General features: G+C 41.5%; 1 protein-coding gene across 3 annotated transcripts; it reads right to left on the bottom strand.

The window, feature by feature from the left end:
- Positions 1-6,862: 6,862 nt before the first annotated feature.
- VGLL2 (vestigial like family member 2) lies at positions 6,863-23,510 on the bottom strand. 3 transcript variants are annotated; one of them, XR_004591679.2, is made up of 5 exons: positions 22,942-23,231; positions 18,167-18,473; positions 9,126-9,632; positions 8,552-8,673; positions 6,863-7,902 (listed from the first exon to the last, which is right to left on the bottom strand). XR_004591679.2 is itself a non-coding variant. In XM_034418676.2 (4 exons), the coding sequence occupies exons 1-4, from the start codon at positions 23,020-23,022 to the stop codon at positions 7,859-7,861; spliced, it is 939 nt and encodes a 312-aa protein (XP_034274567.2). In that variant the 5' UTR covers positions 23,023-23,510; the 3' UTR covers positions 6,863-7,858. The 3 variants fall into 3 exon arrangements, 2 of the variants coding, with proteins under 2 accessions (XP_034274567.2, XP_034274568.2); XM_034418676.2 differs by lacking the exon at positions 8,552-8,673 and having other exon boundaries at positions 22,942-23,510; XM_034418677.2 differs by lacking the exon at positions 8,552-8,673 and having other exon boundaries at positions 6,863-7,755; positions 22,942-23,482.
- Between the last annotated feature and the right edge of the window lie 512 nt (positions 23,511-24,022).

Here is a 24,022-nt window from a genome sequence, read left to right as displayed (position 1 = left end):
CTTATCATTGCTTGCTAATATGAAGGAAAACCCCAATGTTTATTCCCATAAAATTGATTTAATTTTCCACATTTATAAAACAGTTTTTCTTGGTGGTCAAAGCAATAGCCTGCACCTAAGAATGTTATTTCACTGCCAATTCTCCATCACATCTACCCTGAAAATCTGCTTCAGATGGTTGAGGATCTTTTGAAATAGACTTAAGGGCCAAAAATGGCTCCAGATATAGCAAGAAATAATGGCTGCTTTCCTCCATATATCTCAGCTAACAGAAACATTACAACAAGGTATCATTGTATACTTGGAAGCCATGATGTGGCTATTTTAAGAGGCTCCTCTTTCAAAGAAGCTTCATTAGTTTATTCCTCCGTTCCTAACAATGCAACAAAGTCCAACCAGACAGATAAGCCCATTTTCTAACTTTCAGAACAACCCTTCTTGAACAGGAAGTGAGCTGAATGAATCCTTATGACAATGGAGTGCACGGTCATCTGTGCTAGAAATTTTAGTTAACCTGGTACTTGTTTTTCTAACCTTTCTCCTCTTTCCTATTGGATGATCTTGAAGGGAAAACAAAAGAAAGAGAGAGAGAGAGAGAGAGAGAGAGAGAGAGAGAGAGAGAGAGAGAGAAAAAGAAAGAAAGAAAGAAAGAAAGAAAGAAAGAAAGAAAGAAAGAACGAACACTGGAAGATGTAACCCAATCCAAGATATCTCAGAGGAAAACTCAAGCAAACACTCAGTTGAGATAAAAGATGGATTTTATCAATTGAACATTGAAGAGCTGAAGATACTTCAAATAAAAGTGGGATTTCCAGCATTCCACATGATTCCTTCTCCACAGAAAAAACTACCATGCCTGACTGCATTGCCAAGACATTCTCTATCAGGAAAAAAAAGCTACACACAGATTTTTTGGCAGGACATTCATGAACACAGTAAATAATAATCTTCACTAATGATTTTCACTCTTCCTCTATTTAACATATGTATATTGCAAAACCCAAACAAATTCTGAGTCTGCTAAGTTTTGTGGGTAGCGAGGTTAGTTTGGGGGCCTCTCAAACTAGAATCACTATTGGGGGACTCATAGTGTTTGTAAATGAGGAATGTGACTGGAATTCACAAGATACAAGAGGTTTGCTCAAAAATATGTTGGGCATTTGCCCCAATCAGGGAGGCAAGTGTTTATATTATAGAACGCCATCTAGAATTTCAAGTCCAAGTTCATATTCGGCCTGCGATCTTCTACCTCACAGCTTATGCTGTTCCCACTGTGTTATGGTAGGTTTAATGTTATGCATTTGAAGCTGAAAATACTTAGTGGTAGGAAAGTATTTCATGACTGAAGCAGGTGATAAGTTGTTACTGAAGATTTCAGTACAGAGATGTCATTTTGTGTAGTGTGGCTGCAAGGAGAACCTTTATTAAGTGGGAGAGCATATGAACACCAATTTGTTTTGCTATCAACAGCTGCCTGTGTGAGAAAAAAAACCCTTTGTGATACAATTGTAAAATTCTATGAGGAAATAAAACCAAAGCTAGTTTGTTAGGAGACTGAAATTTCTGTCCTTGAAATTTTCTGGTGGGGGGAGTGGGGTATGGAGGATTGCCAAATGTTTGATAAATGGAAGGTTGACTGTTTGCTACAGTCAGATTTGGAGTATCTTCCCAGGTATAAAGCTTGACCTTTACAAGAACTTCTTGGAAAGAACAGCCTTGGGATACATCTTCCGAAAAAGCTCTACTGTACTGTGTAAAATGGAATTGCCAAGAAATCACACATAGGATTGCAACCTAACGTCTTTGAACACTGTCTGCTTTGACAGCTTATGTATGCCCTTGTTGAGATGGATCAGGATGTCATGGCTGGTGACAACTGGGAGCTGTTCTTGGAGACTCTCTTGCCTTTTTAGGTTAGGAGGGTCTCTGTGTGTTTAGGGAAATGTGATTGACAGCTCCACTCGGGCCCCAATTAGCACCTTATAATTTATTAGCTTCTGCTTTCAGATTATGCGTTAACTTCACAAATATTTCAACCATGGAAGCCTCGGCTATCAAGTGTCTCTTCCCTGATCCAACTTGTAAGGGCCCTGGTTAAATGCAGAGAGAGCTGTGCAGGTCTGTCAAGAGAGAATAATCATTTTCATCTTACTGTGCAATAAGCAGCATTACAGCGCTTCAGTTGCAAAGAAGCTGGGGGAGGGGAAGAGAGACAGATACAAAATTAAGGTTCCAATTGGATTTTGGGGGCTGCAGTGCATGGAAGAGGTTGAACCTGACTAGAGGAGGCTTCTGTTGATCTATCTCCTGCTATGTACTTATATATCCACATTTCAGTTACACTGAACCAGCAACAGAAAACCAACCCCTGCCATCAATGTAATAATTCCATTGCCCTCTTACTGATGAAACGGAGGGGAAAGACAACATAACCATGAAAAAGAGAAGAAACAAATGTGGATTAAACAATTTTGGGAACTTAAAATGCAAGTCCAGGCATAACAACTTAGATGTTATTTGCCTGGAATTTTTAGTGGGGCTTTCTCCTAAAGGAAGGATTATGGAACAACAGCTTTAGGTCAGACTTAGTCAGAAAACACCTGCTTTGCTCATAGCATGTGCTGAGACCAATCTCCAGGTATAGCTGGAAATTGTTTTTAGTCAAAAACCCTGGAGAGAAACTGCAGACCCAGTGATGAATTTCTGAATTATCTACACCCACACATCTGTCAATTTGTACTGCCCTTCTCAGCAGGCTGCAGCTGAAAGTGTAGGCTGCCTTCCCGTGAATTAGCATGTATGAAGCGAAAAGTTTCACTGGTGATATCTTATTTCAGTCATTGGCTGATGAGCTACAAAGTCATACCTTCTAGTTGTAATGTCCAATGAAGAGGCACGTAAGTCATTTCACTGTTCTGCTGAATCCGACTCCTGCAATTCATGAAGCAATCTGTTTTGTATAGACTCTACTGATCTGATGGGTCAACAGCGTTAAAAGAATTATTAAGATTATAAATGGTTTTGGATATTTGAAAGCTCTGAATAAGTGGCATATTATCAATCATGATGATGTGATGCTTTCATCTAATAGGAGGCCGAGTTTGTTAAGGTCAGACATTTCCTGGCTGGTTGCATTTATCTTAGTGGTTCACAAAGTACAGCAAAGAGTTCAGGTTTCCTGTTTCTTTGCTGCCTTTTGCTGTCTGTCTGGCTTTTTGAATTGAAAATAAGCTAGTCCAGGGATTTCTAGGAACCAGCTTGGTCAAATGTCCATGCAAACAGTTACATAGAGAAAGCAAGTGAAAAGCTGTGTATCTGTGTAAGTGCTTAAAGAGTTTACACTGTAATAGCAGGATTCTCTGTATCCTTAAACTGTCATCTGTGTATGCTTTTCTTAGTCTGTGCAAAACAAGCCTCTTGAGAGCAATCTTATTACAACTTACCTCCCAAAAAGTTTCTGTTTCAAATGGATTGCTCCCCCCCATTTCTGTTAATGTTTTTGCCAGTGATGTTTTTTAAAGTTGATGTTGTGGCGAGCTTGAAAATTGCTGTCTTTTTTCCTCTCTGTTGTAAAACTTGTGCTATTGTGTATGTTGATCTAGCCCAGTAGCTTGAATTGGTCCAAATACTACTTTCACATATGAAATTGTTGTGCAGCCTCTTTCCTCCCTTCTACAGTATGAAGATAATATTGGCCTTCCCCCAGATTTGTAAATATGGAGTATTTTGAAGGTTTGAAATGCAGGATGAACATACTACAGCAATTGTCTTGAATGCAACAGTTGGAAATATTTTCCCCTGAAGATACCTGTCTACGTATTTTAGCAGTACATCCAAAATACATTTTGATACTTTAAAAATTACGCTCTTAGCAAGACCTTTGGTGCTCTTTTTCAGCTCCATGACTGCCTTTGTTTAATTTTTAAAGAGTAAAAGAAGAAATTCATTGCTGTCGTCAATTCGTGCTGAACTAGGTATGTTTTCAAATATTATGCCCATTTCTTATATGAGATAGAAAAAAAAGTATTCAGGCTGTGTAGAATGATCTGTGTAATTGGCCTCCGCTTCCCCCTGTGCCTTTGTTATCAGTACAAGGAGAAGCTGAACAAACAGTTGGTGATCTATACTCAATCAGCACACATTTCTCTTTACTGAGGTTGCTCTATTGGGTTTTTATAACACTGGAACGAATTAATAATTAGCACTTAGCTTAGAAAGAGATTCAGCAAACTCGTATCTAACTAAACTAATTATGCTTTGTACCTATCACCTCCTATGCTTGCAAAGCTCCAGATACCCATCCTTAAAATGAGCCTCTGGCAAGTCTCTCTTTCTGTTTGGCTGTATTTCATATCTCATTAATTGGAGCCGAATTATAGCCAGCGGGAATGTTCAGATAAGATCCAGAGTTTTGTCACCTGGAGGAAAACTTTGACTCTTTTGCAAGAATGCTTGTGGTGCCCTTCTTTGAATGAGGTATTATATGGCAATAGACAGCAATGCTTGGCTTCTGTAAATACAGATCTTAGAACAGTTGTACAGAGTTTACAACTAGATGAAAAAACATCTGAAATATAAACAAGGATAGAATTCCCTTCAGCTATCTCTGATTTCCAGCAAGAACAAGAGATGAAACTGGATGAAACTGGGAAAGATTACAAAGGTTGAAAATGGAGGAAACCTCATATTGCCAAGTTTACTATAAAACAGGAAATTATAACCTGCTGGGGTTTATCTTTAACTGCTTTTGTTACTCTAAATTTGGAGGAGAGAAAAAAACAGGTAGGAAATAGCCCAAGGATGGGTAGAGGGAAAAAAGGTTGGTGGAAAAGTCACAAGAGTATATTTTATACCAAGGATAGGCAACCTATGACCTTCTTAATTGTTCCTCACCTACAACTTTGAATCTCCCTTGCTACCTAGCTTGCTGAAAATTGAATTTCAATACAGTAAGAAAATAAATTGTCCATCCCAGTTGTACACCAATAGTACAGATCAATGTATGCTTAAATAAAGTTCAAACTACTATGTTATGTTAGACTTGCTCTCTATGCAGCCTGAATAATCCCAGCAAGTTTACTGAAAAGAGAAAGTACCACTAACAAACTGCAATGCAGGTAAGGGAAATAAATCACCAGTGGTCAGTGTCATCTACCACAAATAGGACATGGGGGCATCACATGTCAATTTCAACAGCCCTAAAATTTCAGCTGAAAGCCAGCTTCATTTGGAATGGAGTATTTAAAATCATTTCTGGGAAAAATGTTGTACGTGAGCTTGTCCGAAAGGTGCCTTTTCAAGAGGCAACTGGACTTTCTTGTTTTTCTCTGAAGACGTTTTGCATCTCATCCAAGAAGTTTCTTCAGTTCTGACTGGATGGTGGGGAATGAAAGCATTTATGCTCCTTGCAGACAGCTGGTCATTTGCATTATTTTAGAGTTGTTGAGGCCACTTGGAGGTTTGTGGGCACAGAGAAATTCCAAGTGGCCTCAACAACTCTCTAAAAAGAATGCAAACGAGCTTCTGCTAGGAATATAAATCCTTCCATTCCCACCATCCAGTCAGAGCTGCTTCTTGGATGAGATGCAAAACGTCTTCAAAGAAAAACAAGAAAGTCCAGTTTCCTCTTGAAAAAGCACCTTTGGGACAATACTTGGAGTGCTTCCGTCTGTCTGTATTGCAGTAAAGGAATATAGAGACCAAGCAAATGATAAAATCAACTCACCTTTGAGGAAAGTCTACTCCATTTTTTTAAAGTTTAGAAAGAATAGTAAGAAGGGATGTGTGATAATGCTCGATTCAAAATAATGTAGAGTATGGAAAAAGTGCACAGATGTTTTTCCTCATGATAGTCGCAGTGGGAGATCCAAAGTAAGAAAAAAAGTTATTAATACCACTATATGGAAATATAATCTTAGGCAATTTTTTTAAAAATTTTTTTATTCATCCGGTGCACCCATTGCATCTTTTCCTGGATCAGGAAGAGAAGTCACTCATACCTTGTTCCCTTAGGGCTTCACTACTGCAATGTGTTTTACATAGGTCTACCCTTGAATATCACTTGGAAGCTTCAACCAAATGTACTGGCATTGGCAGTAATGGGCATGAGTAGGTATGACCATGTGGCACTTCTGCTCCCTGAGTTGCACTGTTGCGAGTTTAGTTGCAACTGTCATTCAAGGTACTGATTGTGACTTACAAAGTCCTACATGGCATAAAACCAGATTATATGAGAAACTGCCCATCTCCTGTGTTGTCCAGGTGACCCCACTCTGATAGCTTTTCAGAAAGCCTTGAATACTTGAATGTTCTCCCAGGCCTTGGGGTATGGTTGTTGGTGTCCCTTGTTCGAGATGTTTGAGGGTATAGGTGTTAATCAAAAACATCATCTGTTCTTGTTTTTTTTTTTAATTCCCATTCTTATGCCTTGGCACTTTATAATTTTATTATAATGTATATTCCCATTTTGTTTGGTTTTATTGTATATCTAGAGTCAGTTTGGAGCCAGGTAGTGCCTAAATTGAATAAATGAAATGAAATGATAAAGATGGTCAGTCGCTACTAAACAGGATGCTTATACAGTATGTCACCACCCAGATTCAGAAGTATCGTATCTCAAGAGTAGCAGTTGCTTAAAGATAAGAGGAGAGGGTTATTGCATCTCTATAGCCTATTTATCGCTTGATCTGTAGGTTTTGTCATGGTGGGAAACGAGATACTGAACTAATTTGCTATTTGGCTTGGTCCAGATGGTTTCTAAATGATAAGCAAATCAATGGAATTTTTAAAATTAAAAAATAGGGAGAATTGGGATTCCCATTTGAAATCTCCACCTATTTCATAGAACAAATGCAATCAAAAGTTAAAGGAGACATTTTTAATTATCTTCCCTACAAATAAACACTTCTTATACTGTATACCCTTTTCAAAATGAGAGAGGAGAGACCGTCTTCTGGTTGCTACAAAAAGTCATAAGGGAACATTCAATTAAATGAAGTCTTTTGTCTACCCCATTAGCCCTCCCCTCCCACTCACTCCAGTTCTTTCTCCTGAAAGTTGGAAGAGTTTTTTTAAAAGGATATTTTCTATCATCATAAATGTTTTTTATATAAAAAACTTATATATACAACTATGTATATAAGTATTATCCTATGCAATTTTTGTGCCAAACTCGGAGAAGTGCCACCTTGATTGTCAAGTTCTTGGAGTTGGAACAGTTGTCTCTTGAACAGCTGCATTTGTGTAAGCCTGGAGGCAGGTGGCCCCACTAGTCACTTGCCACTCATCACCACGCTGAAGTCAGAAAGATCCATCCTTTTATAAAATATATATATATATGTTCCAAATGTATTTAAGAGTTTAGAATTACTCTGCTTCATTCACAATGCCTAAATATCTTCCATGCTGCTTCCAGTTTTTTTAAAATGCCAAATGATAAGTATGATTTATGTCCTTACTAATATTAACAAACCCTTCAGCTTCCTAAAGTCAATGTTTTTCACATCCTCATTCATTTTACTCAGTTCTTCTGAATGTGAAGCTGTTGTGTTCAATTTTGCCATTTTAGGAGAAGAAATGCCAAGCTGAAGAAGCTTTTTAGCCTCCTTTGCCATTCCGCTTTTCTTGTCTCGATGTGAGATGCTGGTATCAGAACCATGAGGCAAAGAACGAAGCTGGCATTTGTGCGTAGGAAGGGAGGGTTATAACCAGCAGCTCAGCTCAGGAGCGATCCAGCACAGTAGGAATAATGGTGAGCTGAAAACCAAGATCAGAAGCTGTTACAAATTGACTTGACTTTGGCTCTGTCCCCACTCCTACATAGGCAAAAGTCTGACTAGAGGAGAAGTCATGGTGGAATCTAAAACCAGTAGAGATCTTTGCTTTTATCCTGAGGTTGCAAACCTGAGAACAGAGAGAAAAGGAAAGAAAAAGAAAGAGAGAAGTTGGAAATTAAAAAAGGGAAGAGAAAAGAAATGAAATAAAGACAGAAAGAGCCAAATACCCCCACATGCTTGCAAAAATAGAGTTACTTAAAGCACAAGAATTGATTTATAGAAGAAGTGTGAAATGAAGAATAAACGCATATGGATTAACTTCATGTGAGAATTTACAAAATCTAACATGCTTGATGGTACAACCACTGAACAAGTTACTAAACATTATAGCCTCTTATACTGTAGTCAGACAGTTGTTTACAAATGAGTTACCTCTTTATTTATAAAAAAAAAAAAGTAGAAAAATGCCAAGTCTCAGATTATTTTCTGGCATCAAAAACAGTTGCCATGATGATCCTTGACCAAAGTAAATAGGAAAAAATAAAATTAACTTGCAGAGTTATTGTGAAGTTGACAGTAACGGACAATATAATTCAGTAGTGCAGTGTTTCTCAACCTTGGCAACTTTAAGATATGTGGACTTCAACTCTCAGAAATCCCCAGCCAGCAGGGAATTCTGGGAACTGAAGTCCACACATCTTAAAAGCTGCCAAAGTTTAGAAACACTGCAGTAGAGTTTCAGGACACTTACTGAAAGAAACAAAAAAAGACCTCACACTGTTGGTGTTCTGTGTCTGTTTCTCCTGTCTTCCCGGTAACATGATGCAATATGAGTCATGATGTCATCATGCTGAGTGTTTCCTTGTCCCCTCTTGGAGAACCAATGATGTGGAGAGGGCTGAGGAAACACAACAGCTTTGTTCACATCTTATGTTAGGCAAGCCGTGGTTTGTTTAATCAAGGATTATTGAAAAAACTGTTGTGCTTGGGTTCCTAAGATTATGCTAAACCACAAAGCATGGTTAGCAGGTTACAGTGGCTGGAGTAACAAAACAGGTCACATTCCAGTAATTCGTTTTTCTTGTTCTGTTGTCAGGATCGCAGACAAGTAAATTATACGATAGCTTAATGCTGGGGTACAGAACCTTTGTCAGCTTAGGACCAAAAGCTACAATTCCAAATGTGACAGAAAGCAGAATTCCAATTTTGAGCTTTCATCAGGATTTTTAAGGATTGAAGTGGTTCTTTAAGCCTCCGGAAGGTACCTAATTTGCATTTAAAGTCTCCGGGATTCAAAGAAACAAAAAAAAAATCTGATCACAATAAATTATTTTGCCTGTCAGGTCTTACCTGTCTCTACATTCAGCCCTAAGCTCTGTGCCATCTCTCCTGCGGGACCAGCAAAAGGAGCTGGCGTTGTCCATGATGATGTGGCAGGCTCATTCTTGCCTAGCTCACACTGAGGGCTGACTGGTGTGGGCACCGAGGCAGGAGTGAGACGGTGGGGACGCACAGAAGCAGCAGGCACCAGCAGTGAACCATAGCGAGGGTCAAAATGTGGGCTGTAGACCTCATGCACTGTGGTGGGCCGAGGGTAAGCAGAACTCTGCGCACTGATGTATGGGTGGTGATGGTGATGATGATGATGGTGAGCTGGGTGCCAAGGTTCCGGGGGGCCCTGATGAAGGTGGCTGTGCAGTGAGCCTGGAGAATAAGGGTCCGCTGTAGCAAAGGGCAGTTCACTGTGGGCAGTAGCTGCCAGTGGGCTGCCCAAAGAGGCAGGCACAGAAGAAGGCTGGTAAGTGCTGTTCCAGAAGGAGGGTGGGAAACTACGCTGGCTCATAGGAAAAGATCCCTCTGTACAAAGAAAGACAAGCACAAAACAGACAGCATTAGAAGGATAGGAGGCCAATTATTTCTATTCTTTGTCATTTATATACCACCAACGGTGTATCTTCTAGGTATTATCTTTTTCCTGTTCTATAACCAGGACCAATAAGTTTATTCTTTTTAAGAGTTCTCAGATAGACTGATATATTCTGCCTTTTACATCTTTACAGGATATGCATTTAAAACAAAAGCAATTCCCCTAAAATGACCCACTAGATTATTCAGACCTGTTTTATTTCACAGATGACACTTAAATGCTTTCTTTTTTGTTATTAATATTTCTAAACCGAATAAAATGCTTTGAGCATTTGTTCTAACAAATATGATAAAAACTACTTGTATCATGCAGGTAAAGGTAAAGGTTCCCCTCGCACATATGTGTTAGTCGTTCCTGACTCTAGGGGGCGGTGCTCATCTCCATTTCAAAGCTGAAGAGCCAGTGCTGTCCGAAGACGTCTCCATGGTCATGTGGCCGGCATGACTAAACGGCATAGGCACACGGAACACTGTTACCTTCCCACCAAAGTGGTCCCTGTTTTTCTACTTGCATTTTTTTATGTGCTTTCGAACTGTTAGGTTGGCAGAAGCTGGGACAAGTAATGGGAGCTCACTCCATTATGCGGCACTAGGGATTTGAACTGCTGAACTGACCTTTTGATCGACAAGCTCAGCGTCTTAGCCACTGAGCCACCACATCCCTTATCATGCAGGTATAAAGCTTAAATAACTTGTGTCTATGCTTCATTTCACATTGTCTCTTCCTGACTCTGGGTGATGTAGAAAACTAGAGAAAATATCACAACAGACAGCCCAGGCCGAAATAAGAAAACCAACAAAACAAAACAGAGGCCATGGTGGGTTGCTCCCAGTTCTGTCCGGTTCTTTAGAACTGGTAGTAAAAGTGGCGGAAGGCCTTGCCCACCCATCCAGACATCATAATTGATGATCTGCGTATGTGCGCATTCCCGTTGCAAACCGGTAGTAAAGGTAAGTAGAACCCACCCCTGGTCCAAAGCCAAGTTTCAAAGCTTTCTGGAACCTCAGGAGAAAGGATGCTATCTTTTATCTCAAGGGGATGCTGTTCCAGAGGGTGGGAGCTGCAACAGAGAAAGTATACTTCTGAAGAAGGGGTGGGGGACTGGAATGCACCCATTCTACAGAAACATGCTGGCTAGGCAAAAACATTTGGAGACAACTCAGTTACCCAGGCCCTATGCCATGCAGGACTTTATAAGTAACTATTCTTCAGAAATGAATATCACAACACTGTCAATGGGAAGCTCAGAGCTGTGTTTTCCATTCTGAAATAGTTATAATTGTTTATAAATTTAAAACCCGGATGTTCAAAATTGAGAGTATATTCTTGAAGGTAAATTTTCTCCTCCTAAACTGAATGACACTGAAAATCTATACGATATTATTTTTGAACACATATGGAAAGGGTTTAGTACCACAAAAGAATTTTCAAGACTTTGATGCTTTTAAAACAATAGTTGGTTTCATATACTACTGTATGTGAAACTCTAATGTGTGTTTTATTTTGGCTTAGTGTTAACCCAAACATGGTTTATACACCTTTAATATAAAACGTAATTTAGTACAAACCTGCTCATTCTGACTTATTCAAAACATGACTAGATGCAAAGAATAAAGCCAATGTACCTTTCCATTCTTCTTTTTTTTTTTTAAATTTAATTTATATGCCGCCCTTCTCCGGAGACTCAGGGTGGCTTACAATGCGTTAAGCAATAGCCTTCATACTTTTGTATATTTTATACAAAGTCAGCTTATTGCCCCCACAAACTGGGTCCTCATTTAACCTACCTTAGAAAGGATGGAAGGCTGAGTCAACCTTGAGCCTGGTAAGATTCAAACCTGCAGTAATTGCAGGCAGCTGTGTTAATAACAGGGTGCTTTAGACCACTGTACTACCAAGGCTCTTTTTCACATTAGCTTCAAATCAAAATATAAATCTCTGCACAATTTTAAAAATTCTACTTATATTTAAAAAGAGCACGTGAACTGGGTTTAGATGAATGTTTGGTATTCTGCATGAAATTGTTCTGTTACTTATCAATTAAAAATAATTCTTAGCACCTGTCTCTTTTTATTTCTGTGTCTATAGTACCCATCACTGAGTCTGATTGTTGGCAACTTGACCAGTCCCTAGTTTTCTTGGCAATGTTTTTTAAAAAAATACTTTGCTCTTGTCTTCTTCCTATAGTGAGACAGAGTGACTTTCCAAGATCACTTAGGTATGAAAGCTGGGTTCCATACCTAAGGCAAGACTATAACTAATTGTCTTTTGGCTTCTAATCCAGTCACTTTAACCACTATACCAAACTGGCTTATAAATGCCTCTAGTTATCAAGTTATAGTGATCTAGTTAACACTATATCAAGTATAAAGCTTGTGAAATCTTTTTAAAACATAGTATAACTGAAGAGAATGTCTCCTTCAAGCTGAGTTCAATTGCAGATGCGCATCCATCTAGTTCTTGGGTGAAACTGGATTGCTAGTTTAACAATATAGTAGAACTGAGTGCTATTCTCTTTTTCTGGATTCCCCCCAAAAACACCTTCACAGTCTAACCTAAAGCCCTGGTATTAATTCATATCCTTTTACTAACCAGAACCAAGCATTTTTAGTTTCTGAGCCCCGACAAGGTCAGCCATATGCTCCCATTTGTTAGGTCAGCTTATTAAAAATAAAATCTTCTAAAAATCAAGAGCATTGAATATGTGTCATCCAGAAGTCTATAACAATTCACCATGGCCAGCTTGCCATGGCCAACTCACCACAACCAACTTACTGTGACCAACTCACTGCAGGACAACTTGCCTTGGGGCAAGAGTTACACTAATATTGAAGAAATAGTGGAATAGAATAATTAAAGAAAGGATGCCATAGGAGGGACAAAATGAAATGTGAATGACAAAAATTAAAATATTTTTAAAATTATTTTAAATAATTGAATTGAATTGTCCCTTGGCGAGTTGGCCATGGTGAGTTGTTGCGTGTTGAATTGGCCATGGCAAGTTGACCATGGCGAGTTGGCATGGTGAATTGGCTGTGGCGAGTTGTCCCATTTCAACTTCTAACTCCCAGCAGTCCTAATCAACATGGCCAACTGCTCGGCTCTCTGTTTTTCATAATTTAAGGATTTTTAGTGTAAAAGATTTCATTGTGTACCAATATAACACTTCTGTAGGTTAGTGATTAGCTATCCTGACTAGCTTACTAAATGAACTGCCCTTTTCACTTAAAAGGGAGGAGTAGTGGTACTTTTAAGACTAATTAAGGCTATTTTAAAGATTGATTCATTATGAAATATCCAATGGCATATTTTACTCTATTAAAGAGTCCTCTATTAAAATATAGACACCTCTCATTTGGGAGTTTAGCAAGGAATGTTGAAGATTGGGTGATTATATCAATACTCCCAAGAATAGTGTAGGGAAGTAGGATAAAGTTTGCACATGTTAGTTGTGATAAATTAAGCAGGAAGGACCACTATACAGTATATGGTATTTAGATTATGGACTGGGAACAATCTAAGGTCAGCACTGTGATCACAGAAGAATGTCTGAGTTGCCAGGATGTTTTTCAAATGACAAAATGTCTTAGAACCCCCAGTTGCTTTGTCTCTGCAGAAGAGGCATATAAACTGCAACACTTTCCTCACCTCCACTTTAAAAACTTAGGCATGTTAGATAATGTGTGCTAAGACCTAACAATTTTAAAAGATGGAGGACAAAGGAGGAAAGAAACTGCTCTATTTTGGGGCATTTATCTATAATTCATCTCACAAGCATAAAGGAAAGACACAAAGACACCACACATTTCATTTTTTCTAGGGATGCAAAATTATTGTACTGTATTTCTTTTCTCAGTGATCTGTCAGATGAATGCACTGAAGTGCAATCCACCAGTTCTTGAGCTGGCAGAAAAGTATTCCAGCACAAAATTTGCTGCCTTGATTGCCAAACTTGTTTTCTTTTTCTTTTGTTTAAGTCACAGTAATGAAGACAAAGAACAATGCCTTATTCTCACAAATTCAGGAAAATGATTGGTAGAAATATCTGGCCTCTCATCAAGCATCACTGCTTATAGGCAAAAAAGTGACCATCTCACTCTCCATACTGTGGGGATGATAAAACAACAGAACAATACGAACTTGTAATGTATCCAATAGTGACAGAACTAGCCACACAAAGCGGACACAATCACCTTCTAAGCAGCACAAGACTAGCATAAGACTCCCCTTGGCTAGGCATTTCGTCATCCTTTGTGTTGCTTGGTTGCTTTAGGTTCCCAACACACACTGGAAGGCTGTACTGTACCTGACGGTCTTTTAGCATCAGCTAAATGTGTTTTTGATGCCTTCTTCGCAATTGTAAAACCATAGGTGCAGGAGTGGGTATTACACTAATGGATCAACTGCAATGAGGCATGTAGATTTGTTTCTGTAGCTGACCTGATGCCCTCAGAATGCAACTGTAGTCCTGCATCTGAAACTAAATGTTACTGTGGTCACTAGGACCTAGTGCAGGGGTGTCAAACTTGCGTCGTCATGGCATCATCATGTGACGTATTGTGACTTTTTCCCCCTTCGCTAAACCGGGCGTGGGTATCGCAAGCATCCGGTCCGTGGGATGCGAGTTCGACAGCCCTGATCTAATGGAAGGGTAGAAGAGAACAAATTGTCATGAAGAGGAATATCCCAGCTTCTACAAGTGAAACTCGAAAAAACATTTCAGGCATAAAAATTTTGTTTGTTTTGCCTCCTAAAGAATAGAATAGAATTCTTTATTGGCCAAGTGTGATTAGACACACAAGGAATTTGTCTTGGTGCATACTCTCTTGGTGTACATAAAAGAAAAGATACATTCGTCAAGAATCATAAGGTACAACACTTAATGATAGTCATAGGGAAACAGTCAATATAAATCCTAAGGATACCAGCAACAAGGTTATAGTCATACAGTCATAAATGGGAGGAGATGGGTGATAGGAACGATGAGAAGATTAATAGTAATGCAGGCTTAGTAATTAGTCTGACAGTGTTGAGGGAATTATTTGTTTAGCGGAGTGATGGCGTTCGTGAAAAAACTGTCCTTCTGTCTAGTTGTTCTGGTGTGCAGTGCTCTATAGCGTCGTTTTGAGGGTAGGAGTTGAAACAGTTTATGTCCAGGATGCGAGGGGTCTATAAATATTTTCACAGCTCTCTTTTTGACTCATGCAGCATACAGGTCCTCAATGGAAGGCAGATTGGTAGTAATTGTTTTTTCTGCAGGTGAAATGTTTATTAACCAAAGTTTTCATGATGATAAATTTGTTCATCTTTCAGGTGCCACAGCACTCTTCATGGCTGTGGCTGAAATTTGAAACTCTGGTGCTTCTGAAATAGCACTGCTCGACAATGACAAACTTTCCCAGTCAGGAAGTTTGGTTCCCATGAAAGAAATCAAGTGAGTGATTGCAAAAGCTTTCCATTTATACTTATATTGACGTTACTTGACCGATTTCTATAAGGCCACCATTGCGGTATAACCATAGATACTGAAGTGATGTTGGGATTATGTTAAGGGATTCTCCATGATCAGGCATGACACTCAGATGCTTCATTTCATTCAAAACAGAGTGAAAGACAGCTGAGCTTCAGAGCCCCGTTCCTTCAAGCTTCCATCCAACAAATGTTTATGTTAGACTTAAATAAAGCCGGATGAGTTTAGTCAGAGAACAATGCCAATACCCTCCTCTACCTGCTTGCCTTCAGTTATTCTCAGAATGGCATAGACATTTACTAGGAGATCCCCAAGTGCTCTACTCACTGTGCCAAAGGTGGACCCTAATGCCCTCCACATCTACCAATTGCTTCACTAAAAGTAATCAATCTTGTTCTTCCAGCACAGAGCTAGCCCCAGAACTACCATCTTAGAGGATTTTGGCAATAGAAAATATTCTCATCTGGGCATCTCATACATGCCCAGTGACTGGTTAGCTCTTTTCCCCATTTCTCTCAGAATATAGAACTGGTATAAGCAATCTTTTTGTAAAGATAATATTGAATGCCTGTTGTCTTTCAACACTGAATGGTGTGGCTTATTCAACAATCTTGGTTAAGGTATGATAATTTTATAAACATCTTTCTATAGTGTTCTATACAGGAACATTATGTTTAATACTGCTTGTTTCCCTTTTAATAAATAAAAAGCTAGTCTGCACTTGTACGCACAGCTTGATTTATAAAAACAGCGTGTATTTTGGGTACACTGAAAAAAACTCTGTCTATTGTTTTACTGGATTCATCCTCAGTAACAAGAGTTCATTTTTATACTTGCAAATATAGGCTTTTATTGTTTTAACATGTTATTATTAGCTGCCCAGAATTGGATTTGCAAGATGGGTGTCCAAATAAATTGATTTATAAATGAATGTACCTAGCTTACTATTTGAAAAAAAAAGATACAATTACCTAATCAATTTTTCCTTTATATAAATATATATACAGTATAATTTCACAGCTTTATTAAAACATTATTCTAAACATATTAATTCATATGTGCCAGACCATGATTGTTTAATAGAATTGCTGAGTGACACCCTATACTAAACTATAAACCACCACATCTTCTGGGTTCACACTGACACTAAGCTAAAATTAAGCCATAGCTTAATGTAATCCATGAACCAGGCAACCTTTTCAGCTAATATTAACTATTAACTATTCCCGCAATCCAATTCTCAGTGGAAAAGATTCCAAAGAATTCTATTTGACCAAAGCAGAGCATCATCTGGCACTATAATAAATTTCTTCACTCTGGCCAGCAGGAAAGCAGCAATCAACATAAGAAGACAAATGAGTTTTCCTACCTCTAAACATGCCTGAAATCAGTTTTAGGAGAAGGTAATCTGGCAAGATTATGCTGTTTTAATTAATGGATGGAACCAGTGCTTATAATTTGGGAGGAAGGGCTGGGGAGATTGAGCAAAGTCACAGGGGTCTTTCTCATCTCTGGCAAAGTGAAGATAGGTTGCTTTCTGTTCCCTTTTTCCAAAGCAAGTTTTTACATGGATGAGGCTGCTGGACAGATCAAACCATAAACCTTTATCCAGTAATATTACTGATCTGCCCTCCAACCATCCACCTTGAACACGAACAGAAGCAGGCAGTAGGCAAAGTTGAGAATAAAGAATTCTCTTGCTTACACAAACTTCTTTACCAGTTCTATCATATAGACTGGAGATATATTTCTCTCTTTTCTCTCTCTAGAAATTACTTGGGAAATGAAATATACTAGAGCCAACCTTTTACTTATATTCTTTCAGTTCTGCACTCAAAACATATTCCTGGGTTCAAATTCGTTATTCTTATATCATCTTATGTCAGACTATGATTGGCAATTCTGTTAAAATGAAGTCAATCTCACAAATCTGGTTGCTTTAGTCATTTTTGATAGTAACTGAAGTATATTATAGCAACCCACAGACCATCAATTCTATTCTCCTTTGCATACTGTACTTTAAAGCAATCTATATTTAAAAATAATCTTAATTATCTTAATTATCATAGACCCCATCCCCACCTTAGTTTGGTAGTATGTGCATGGAAGTTTCTAAATGTGATTGCAATGATACTTGTTGAGGGAAGGGAATTGCAGAGACTTATCCCCAAGATATAAATTCTACCCTGCTAGTCCTCATTTCTTCAGCAGCTGCTATCAAATGGCCCAAGACATTTTGCTGCAAGATGTCTCCCCTGCCTTTTTGTCCTCAAAGATAAGGAATAGCAAAAACTTTTCTTCAACAATAATGATGGGACAATATTGGTTACATCCGAAAGCAAGGTAGACTTTTTGGAGAGGACTGTCTCACTCCGGCTAACATTAGGGCCAGTCCTGGTCAGAATTCTATGAAATTCATAATGCATCGAAACAGACTCATTTATTTGCTAGTGAACATGTTAGTCATAGGAATGTTCTCCTTCTCTTAAAAGTATTCCAAACTTGCATAGTATAACTACTACCTATCCATTAACAACAAAAGCACTTGGTTTCTTAGTTTTTTAAATCTCCACACAACGGCAATCTCCTAGAAACCCGGAAAGCTGAGAAATATACCCATTTGTGGATTTCCCAATACCAAAAGGAACCATCTACATCAGGGCAGGCAAGTTTGCAGATGCCTTGGACTATTAACTCTCATGTTATAACTCTGGGAGTTGTAACCTACCGTTCTTGTCGTACTGTCCCCATTTATTCGTATCTATTTCCTGTATTCATATCCATGTTTATACTCATTCCTGTTATCTTGTAAATGTTTGACAAACCAAATAAATAATAATAAATAACCTAAGGCACCGGAAGGCCACAGGTTGACTACCGCTTGACGCAAGCTCTGCGGAGTTGCATCTTCTTGAGCCTCAGGTGACAGGAGAATCCCTGGGGCAAAGCGAGCCCCAGAGGCAACCGGAGATGAAGAAGACTACCCAAGCTCACCTCTCCAAGCGGCGGAGCTCCTTGCGACGGCCTTGAGGCTTGCGCTACTGGGCGAGTAGCTGCTGGGCTGGCTGAGGGCTCGGCTGAAGTGTTCGTCCACCACGGCGCTGATGTCCCCTTGGAAGTAGGTGAACAAGACACACCTGGCGTTGATGTACTCGGCCTCGGGGGGGCGCTCTTTCTCAGGACTGCACTCTTCCTCCTTGATGCTCGGCGGGGCGGCCTGGTTGGAGAAGGAGGAGCTGCTGCTGCCGCTGGTGCTGGCGCTCTCGGCGGCTTCCTGCATCTTCGAGTAAAAGGCTAATTTCTGTGAAGGAGAGGCAAAAACGGTCAGGGTCAGGGATCCCCGCCGCCTTCCCCTCCCCTCCCCAAGTATTTCCTCCACTGGGTGGTGGTGGTCTCGAGAGCGGCGGAACACGCTTGCCCTTCCCGCCTGTCTTTCCTCTGGGAGCCCGAGGCGGTTTACCAGGCAATCTGCTCCCATTTTCAATCCCACAACACGCTTGCGTGTGGGGGAGGGGGGGGAGCGGAGAGAGCGCGGCTTTCCCCCCCTCCCAGTTACCTTTTTTTTCTCGCGTGCTGCGGCTCATCTAATCGCCTCCAGCCAATAAGGGTACAATTTATCGCCGCAGCCAGGCTGGGCGAAGCTGCCCGAGAAAGCATTAAGAGACGAAGCAGACGGCAAACTGGCATAGTCACCACCCCGCGAACTTGGTGGCCGGTTAGAGACCTGGGCGAGAGTCTCCAACACGGTGATTACGGCAGCACACCGTAAGCCTCGTAGCCGTGAAAGCGCGGGAAAACCAGCTAGGAAGAGTTCCACTCTGCCGGGCCTATCAGCCGGCCGACTGAGAGCCTCCCCTCACCCGCCGCCTTCGAGGAAAGGAATTGTCCGAAAGGCGCGCGAGGCTTCCCGCTGCCACGAGTCTCCCACGCAAGGGACGCAAGTCACGCGTAGAGAAATATAGGGCTAGGGCGCCCTTTTAACAATTCCAACGATTCCTCCCCGCGTGGAGCGTGGCTTATGGGAGTGGTAGTCTAGTTTAGCACATTTTAGAAAGCAAAGGGTTAGAGAGAAAGACCGCCATAAGCCGTCGGTCGGTTTCAAGGTGCCGGCTTCGTTCGCGACCTCTGCCTGGGAATTCTCCTTAGAGGAGGCATTTGGGACGGATATTAGCCCAAGGGGGGACAAATCGCCTCGCAAGGGCAAAGCTGGCCAGGACGCGCCCGCTGCCTTTTCCGAAGGCCGGATGGAAGAGCCCCGCAACTTCGGTTGCTCGGCTTCGGATTTATTGGCCTCGGGAGAGTTTCTGCCACCCTGTTCACTTCCCCGGGGAGCGTTCCTCCGCCCGCCTTCGCTGTGGAAATCTCGGAGAAAGGAAAACCCGATGTGGTCCCGGATCTTCGGTCAGCGCGCGCGGCCTGCGCTCCCTTCTCGGGCGAGCAGGCGCCAGCGGAACCTTTGAAAAACGTCGCTGCCTCGAACGGGCCGAATGGCTGTTTGCCGGAGCCGGCAGGAGCCGAGAAGGCTGAGCGGAGCTGCACGGAGAAGAGAAACTGGCCTGGGAATGGCTCGGTCGAAAAGGCCACCCACTTGCACGCTGGAGAAGGAAGGCGACCATATATCACTGCCTAACAATTCCAAACGACCGAAGGCAGCGAAGAATTTCCAACTCTAAATAAAGTTTATTTTCTCGTTTACAGAGTTAGCAGACTAAACTTCCAGAATACACGAAAAGCATAGGGACGTCCAAGAAAACCGCACATTAAATACTATAAGGAAGGGAAAACTACTCTTAAACAGATAGTTGAACCTGATTGCGATTTAAGCCATATTTTGTGCCTTCGGCTTCAGAGTCCCACAAGTTTTTCCCTGCCCGGATCCAACAAATTTCACCCTCTGGACACGGGGGACCCCGAACCTCCTGGAAAGACCGTGATTGTCGACTTTTACAGGATTCATTAGATCAATTTTACGTAATGGGCGACCAAGAATAAATTTTGAAGAGCCTTGACTTCTGTCCCAAATGTACAGATTCTCAAGGATCACGGAGTTGACTGCTGTCTCGGGCAGAAGGCTGCCCTTTCTTCAGAGCAAATGCCTGCAGGGTCCTAATTTAATTTCTTTTTTGGGAAAAATTAGGCATTAGGAATCACGAGCATTTTGAGGGGGCGTTTCACGGGGTGGACGTCCTTAAATCACGGGACTCTTCCCATATTTAGCCAAGCAGAAAAACCCTTGTTGGTTACAAGGAGAGACAGTGAAATGAAAGAGACAAGAGACTTGTTCGTTTCAAAATAGATTTTGGGGAGAAAGGAGAAATTCCCCCCCCCCCCAAAAAAATTATGTGGCAAATAGAGGGAAAAAAGTATTTCGGAAAGGAACAGGTTATATTTACGAGGTTCTGAAAAAGAAAGTGCTCTCTCGAAAATCGGCTAAACATTTTCCGCGTTGGCTTTCCCGCGGTTAAGCTGCTTGCAGCTGCTACTTTTGGGAAGGGCCGAAGCAAATAATTTGGATTCGGATGCAGTGTTAAGTGCCTGGAAAACTAAATCGGAGAAACGCTTTCAAATGGGACTTTGTCAGCGAACAAACAAGGCTCGACCAATCTCTACGTCAACAATGCTTTCCTCTCGAAAGTCAAGTGAGAGGGCAACTGGAAGGATTCCCAGTCGCGGAGAAAGCGATTACCAATGGCTACTAACTGTGATGGCCAGTACATTCTGATGCCCTCCCTATCCCAACATGTTGGGAGCTGCAACTTGTTGGGCTGCTGGCCCTGATCCGGGGTTCTGATAAGAAAAATGTAGGAATGTCACCTGATCCACTGCTATCCAGAAAGGAGGAAAGCACATTATTACAAGCCGAAAAATTGTTCAGTCTTAAAACCTTTCCCTTCCAGAATCCTTCCATTCCGATGTTCAGGTTATATCAGGCACATGTCTACTTCTTTTATTCTGAAAATCCACTGTAGGTTACACCCCTTAATGTCACAAAGTCTGTGCCCCAGAATTCTAAAACACCTGGTTTTCAAAGCAGCCACTGACAATATTGCAATGCAAAATCCGCTGAAATTCCACAAGGTAGCAGGTAATGAAAATGGAGCATCTTCTCGGTGAAGACCCTTTGTTCTGAGTTTACAAGTAAGTATTCTTCAAAATAGAATAATGGCAATGGGTAATTTTGTTGCTATTTATATAAAGTAAGCCAGCGGAGAGAAATTTAAGATTATTGTGGAGGGTGAAGGAACAAGCAATTGAACACACTGCTTTCACATTTCTTCATTTTATGTAGAAAATTGATTTCAGTTTCCGGAAGATTTAAACCAAATTTATTTTAAATGATTTCTTGGGAAGCAGAAGTTAGGCATGCACAGTGCATCCATTCCTTGATATTTGCGACTTCAGACATCTTAGAAGGTGGCCCAAACAGCCCCATTTCTTAGTTAATGCGGCAGTTCATTTCTGAACAAAAGGAGAGGAGGGGAAGAGAAACAGGTGCAATTTTCTTCTAAATCCTCTTTTAATCCTCTTTTATCCTAACAGGTTTAGAATTAAACAGTATTTTTCTGTCACTGTAAACAATAACAATAACAATATTAGGCCTGCTCAGGACGAATTTATTCTATGAACTCATTCCGTCTAAATAGATATATATCCATGTGATTATTATTCTAATCACATGGATTAAAGGTTGTTCAAACGATTAAAAACAGGAATTTCATTGTTTTTAACAAAAGATCCTAAAGGATTCCCTGCTAGCAATTTATAGTCAGTCACATCCTATCACGAATACAGAGAGTATAGGAACGTCTGCATGACCAGAAACCGCGGGTCTAAATGAAGACGCAAGAACCAGTTCCATTTCGTATCTAGTCTCACAATGGGTTACGCAGTATGAAGAACACTTTTTCCTAATGGAAAACCTAATGCCGTGGGCGGGGGTATCAAAAGTCTGCAAAGCAGGTTAGCCGGATTTTAGAAACCCACGAAAAATTTCTAACACGTATGCAGAATATCTCGAGGTCAGAGAGATTTACTGGCAGGTGAGATCCCGGTACTAAAGCCCGACGTGATACCATTACCTTCTTCTATGTATATGGCTATGTATACGGACCTAGCCTAAAATAATGAGGGGGCCGTAAATGTTTTCTGGGGCAGAAGCTTTTGCGGACAAATTCCACAATTGCTTAAATTATAATTGACGTAGATGAATTTCGGATGGCACCGGGCTCCGGTTTGCTTAGCTGCTTTCGCTATCCGAGCGAGCGCTCTGAATACACCTTTCTAAGTTGAAAGCTAGCCGATAGTTGCAAGTTAAGAATCTTTAATTCTGCCTCTACCAATCGTGGCGGTGGTCAGGGCGGTGAATCTGCTCGGATCCCGCGGGCGTCCAGAAGGTTTACATCAGCGATTTGGCAGGCCTTTCCAAGAGTCCGTTTAGGATTTGCCCTTTAGGAGTTGTCCGCAGGAGGAAGTAGCGCGCCCGCCCGCCCAGATTCGACCCTACGCAAAGGAACCCAACCGACTCCACACAAAGAACTGGAAGAAACGAAATCCTTCGCCAAGACCACCAGCCCCATTGCAATCCGAGCATTTTAAAAAGGGTGACTACTCTACCCTCCCCTCCCACCCCCCGGATTTATCCATTCCGGGAAAGAGGAAGCTATTGGTCGACAGCGCGAATAAACCCCGAGGCGAATAGGACCACTACCAGGCCAGTCTCCCCCACGCAACCTCGCCCTTTGGAGGGAAGCGCCCGTCCAGCGACCTACCTGGTGGTAAGGACTGTAGGCTGCTGCGAAGTAAGGCTGAGGAGGACCGTAGACTTGGTACATAACATCCAGACAGCTCATGGCGAAAGGCGGCTGGGGCTGGCGCCGCAAAGCGGGCTAGGAGGCCAAGCCAAGGGGCGGCTTCTTCATGGGGCTGCCTGGGAAGCAGCCGAGCCCCTCGGCCGCTAGGAAGAAGTGAAGCCGCCCTGGGAAGACGCGTGCTTTGCTCTCCCTCCTTCGACGCGCCCGCAACAGCCCACCAGCTCAGGACCCAAAGGCGCGGCGGGCGCCCGTCGGGAGGCATTTAAACGGCAGGGCCGGCGTCAAGTGGAGGCGGAGACGGCCCAGTCCGCGGGACCAATGGGGAAGCCGCGTGCGTGCGCGCCCCAGACGCCCTAGTGCGCCGCGGCCACTCGTGCTGCGCTGCTTTGGGCTGCTGCGAGTGGGGAACTGGCCCGGCGGTGCTGAATTTCTCGTACTTCCCTGTAGAATAACAGCGGCGGCTTCGTCGAGGATCGATTGGTTGCATCCCACTGGTCCTCCAACTCATGAACATCTGGGAAAGGTCCAAAATCTGGAAATGCAGTGAGAGAACTGGGTCGAATCTGCACTGGGGATCGACTGATCCACTTCTTCGTTTCATACTAGGAACACGATTTTTCTGGGTGCCTTGATACATTCAGATTGAAAATGCATGGACGTTGGAAAGGGATTGAAGGCGGTGGAACCCTCCTATCCTCTTTTTTTCCGTTCCTAGTTCTGGTTAGCTAATAGATTGGCTTTGTTCCCCTAACTGGGGTGCTGTGGTTCTAATGCACTCTGTACCATAAGATAACCACATAACCTTGGTTTGTACAATGTGAAGCTTACTTTGTGGATCTGTGCATAGTACAAATAGAACTGGTGATTAACTGGGCTGGCAGAAGAATTTAAGATGCTAACTTAGTAAAGGGGATCCAGAAGGAACCTAACTTTGGACGTTTTTACTATTTTTTTGCTCTTATCCTCTGCTTCTTACACTTCCTATCTTGTTGAAATGGAGAACCTGAAAGTTACACATCTTTTGTGACATTTAGGTTAT

Source organism: Pantherophis guttatus, chromosome 1 (assembly GCF_059756535.1).
Source record: "Pantherophis guttatus breed Tessera chromosome 1, ASM5975653v1, whole genome shotgun sequence".
Classification (NCBI taxonomy): Eukaryota; Metazoa; Chordata; class Lepidosauria; order Squamata; family Colubridae; genus Pantherophis; species Pantherophis guttatus.
This window is presented reverse-complemented; position numbering and strand designations above follow the sequence as displayed.

What these genes read in the sequence shown, in the direction of transcription:
- VGLL2 (XM_034418676.2), bottom strand. Translation starts at nt 23,022, where the DNA reads ATGAGCTGTCTGGATGTTATGTACCAAGTCTACGGTCCTCCTCAGCCT. An exon ending in CCTACAGTCCTTACCACCAG is followed by an intron (nt 18,474 to 22,941) that starts GTAGGTCGCTGG and finishes TCTCCTTCACAG; the next exon opens with AAATTAGCCTTTTACTCGAA. An exon ending in AGGGCTGAATGTAGAGACAG is followed by an intron (nt 7,903 to 9,125) that starts GTAAGACCTGAC and finishes CTCTGTTCTCAG; the next exon opens with GTTTGCAACCTCAGGATAAA.